This window comes from Morone saxatilis, unplaced genomic scaffold, assembly GCF_004916995.1.
Source record: "Morone saxatilis isolate NCDOM2014 unplaced genomic scaffold, NCSU_SB_2.0 Contig21, whole genome shotgun sequence".
NCBI lineage: Eukaryota > Metazoa > Chordata > Actinopteri > Moronidae > Morone > Morone saxatilis.
In genome coordinates this window covers 19,487,913-19,490,004 of record NW_023339774.1, presented here as the reverse complement: position 1 = coordinate 19,490,004, position 2,092 = coordinate 19,487,913, and the positions used below count along the sequence as shown (strand labels likewise).

Genomic DNA, 2,092 nt, shown 5'->3' with positions numbered 1-2,092 from the left:
AATATCCATAAAATATGTCACATAAGCAGCGGTCGTCATAAGTTAGTGCCCTACTCGGCCCAACCCAGTCTGGACATCTTGCTAGCTTAGCCTCTCTTGCTAATGCTATATGTATAGAAAGTCTCTCCTTTTCCCCCCCTACAGATGAACCACGAGGGGAAGTGCGAGTTCATGATCATCCCCTGCCCCTCCTGCAAAGAGCGAATTCGCTTCAACGAACAGGAGCGCCACAACGAGCGAGAGTGCCCGGAGAGGACGCTCAACTGCAAGTACTGCAAGGAGCCATTTCACTTCAAAAACATCAAGGTTAGGACATGATTTATTTACACTCGCTGGGAGGCTGAGAGGCTTGTCCTGGGCCGGGGCGGCACATCAGAGCGGCTCTTTGTGTGTCTTCATAAGAAACTCTGTTTGTTTCAGGCACATGATGAGATCTGTCCCAAGTACCCGATGATCTGTGAAGGCTGTGCCAAGAAGAAAATCCCCAGAGAAAAGGTGAGATAGGTGCAGATACACTCCCCCAGTTTGTGCCTCTCGTGTGGGACGATTACACTCACACAGTCACACAGCTGAACATTTTTTGAGAGTACTCTTCTAAAACATCTGGATGACAAAATATTCTGTCTAAATATGAAGATAAAGATTCTATTTCCTGTCCAGAGAGTCAGAAATGACCAATGTGCTTCCTATAAATGTATTTCTGTATGAAAATAACAGAAAGGAACTTCAGTAAAACTTTTTAGGCTTCAACTTTTGTTTGGATGAGGAGAAAGACTGAAAACAGAGTCAAACATCTGGTTATCTTTTCCTCCAGGTGGTTAGAAGAGTCTTTTAGGATCCTGTTAATATCCTCTAAACTAGTTTTTCTCAACCTTTTTGTTGTCACAGAACCCCAGATTGATACACATCGATAAGATTTAGTTATATTGTAGGTTGGCAGATTAACAGTGAAGCTGTGAACAGAACTTTTAGTCAATAATCAAATAAAATAGAAGTAATCTTGGATAGGGCAAGTTGTTTATCTTAGGCATCCACTCAGGAAAACAAATAGCACAAAGCTTAATATACTTAATAAAGGTTTTAATTTTAATAGACAAAACAACTATTACAACCCTGCAGTTGAAGCCACAAACAAACATAAAACAATGGCAACAAAAGGTGAAAAGGTGAATGAGATGTTGTTGTTGATGTCAAAAAAGGAGATAAAACAAAAAGAAATTCCGACCTATTTTTGTTGTTATTGTTTGTTTTTTGTCTATTTTATGAAATACACACACGAGGCCATAAAAGAAAATGTAATGTTTGTTTATTAATTGAAGGAATCTTTTAAATTTGCTATATATATGATATATTGTGTTTACTTTCAGTATGTGGATCACATTAAATTCTGCAGCAAATTCAGAACTCCGTGTCGCTTTCATGTCGTGGGATGTGATATGTCTGTGAGTATATTTAATAATAATCACTTTTATATATTCTCACACACTTTTAGATTAAGGACTTTTAATCTTAGAATCAGGCTTTTGTTTTGATATTTAAGAATATAGAAAAAAACGCCCCTAACACACCGACCCATGAGATCTAATCCATATTCTGTACTAATTTCACTCATTCTTCGGCTGTAATAAACTTTATTTAACAACTCTTTATTAACAATTACAGTGTGTAGCTGTAATATTTACCACCATATTATGCATGAATATATTATTTTGAGATATATTTTGTATTCTTTCTGATACAAAGATTTTTCTTTAAATAAAACAATATAAAAGATTGAACCCCCTCCAGATGTCATGCATGTATTGTTTATATTTCCTCCCATCTTGTAGGTGGAAAAGGAGAAGATTCATGACCACGAGCGCGCCTATGCCTACGAGCACCTCAATCTGTTGCTGCACTACATTATGGGCATGAAAGTGAGCATGGAGGGCCTGCAGCCCCAGGGACTGGAACTAGCCGGACACAAACTGGTGGAGCTCCAACAGTCCCTCAGGGAGCTCGAGGCCAGAGTCTCCCAGCTTAGCACCACCTCCTCTGGGCCTCCCGTGCAGGGAGCCGCCGCCGCCGCCGCCGCCGCCGCCGCCTCCTCCTC

At 40.1% G+C, this 2,092-nt stretch overlaps 1 protein-coding gene across 2 annotated transcripts in view; it reads left to right on the top strand.

Moving 5' to 3' along the window:
* The window catches only part of LOC118333000 (TNF receptor-associated factor 2-like), a gene marked incomplete at its 5' end in the record, with an annotated part of 11,622 nt that overhangs the window by 3,713 nt on the left and 5,817 nt on the right, over positions 1–2,092 (top strand). The window contains 4 exon segments of one of the 2 annotated variants that reach the window (XM_035668478.1): positions 145–306; positions 421–495; positions 1,368–1,442; positions 1,830–2,055. In XM_035668478.1, coding sequence (XP_035524371.1) covers positions 145–306; positions 421–495; positions 1,368–1,442; positions 1,830–2,055 — 538 coding nt within the window. 2 annotated transcript variants of the gene reach the window in all.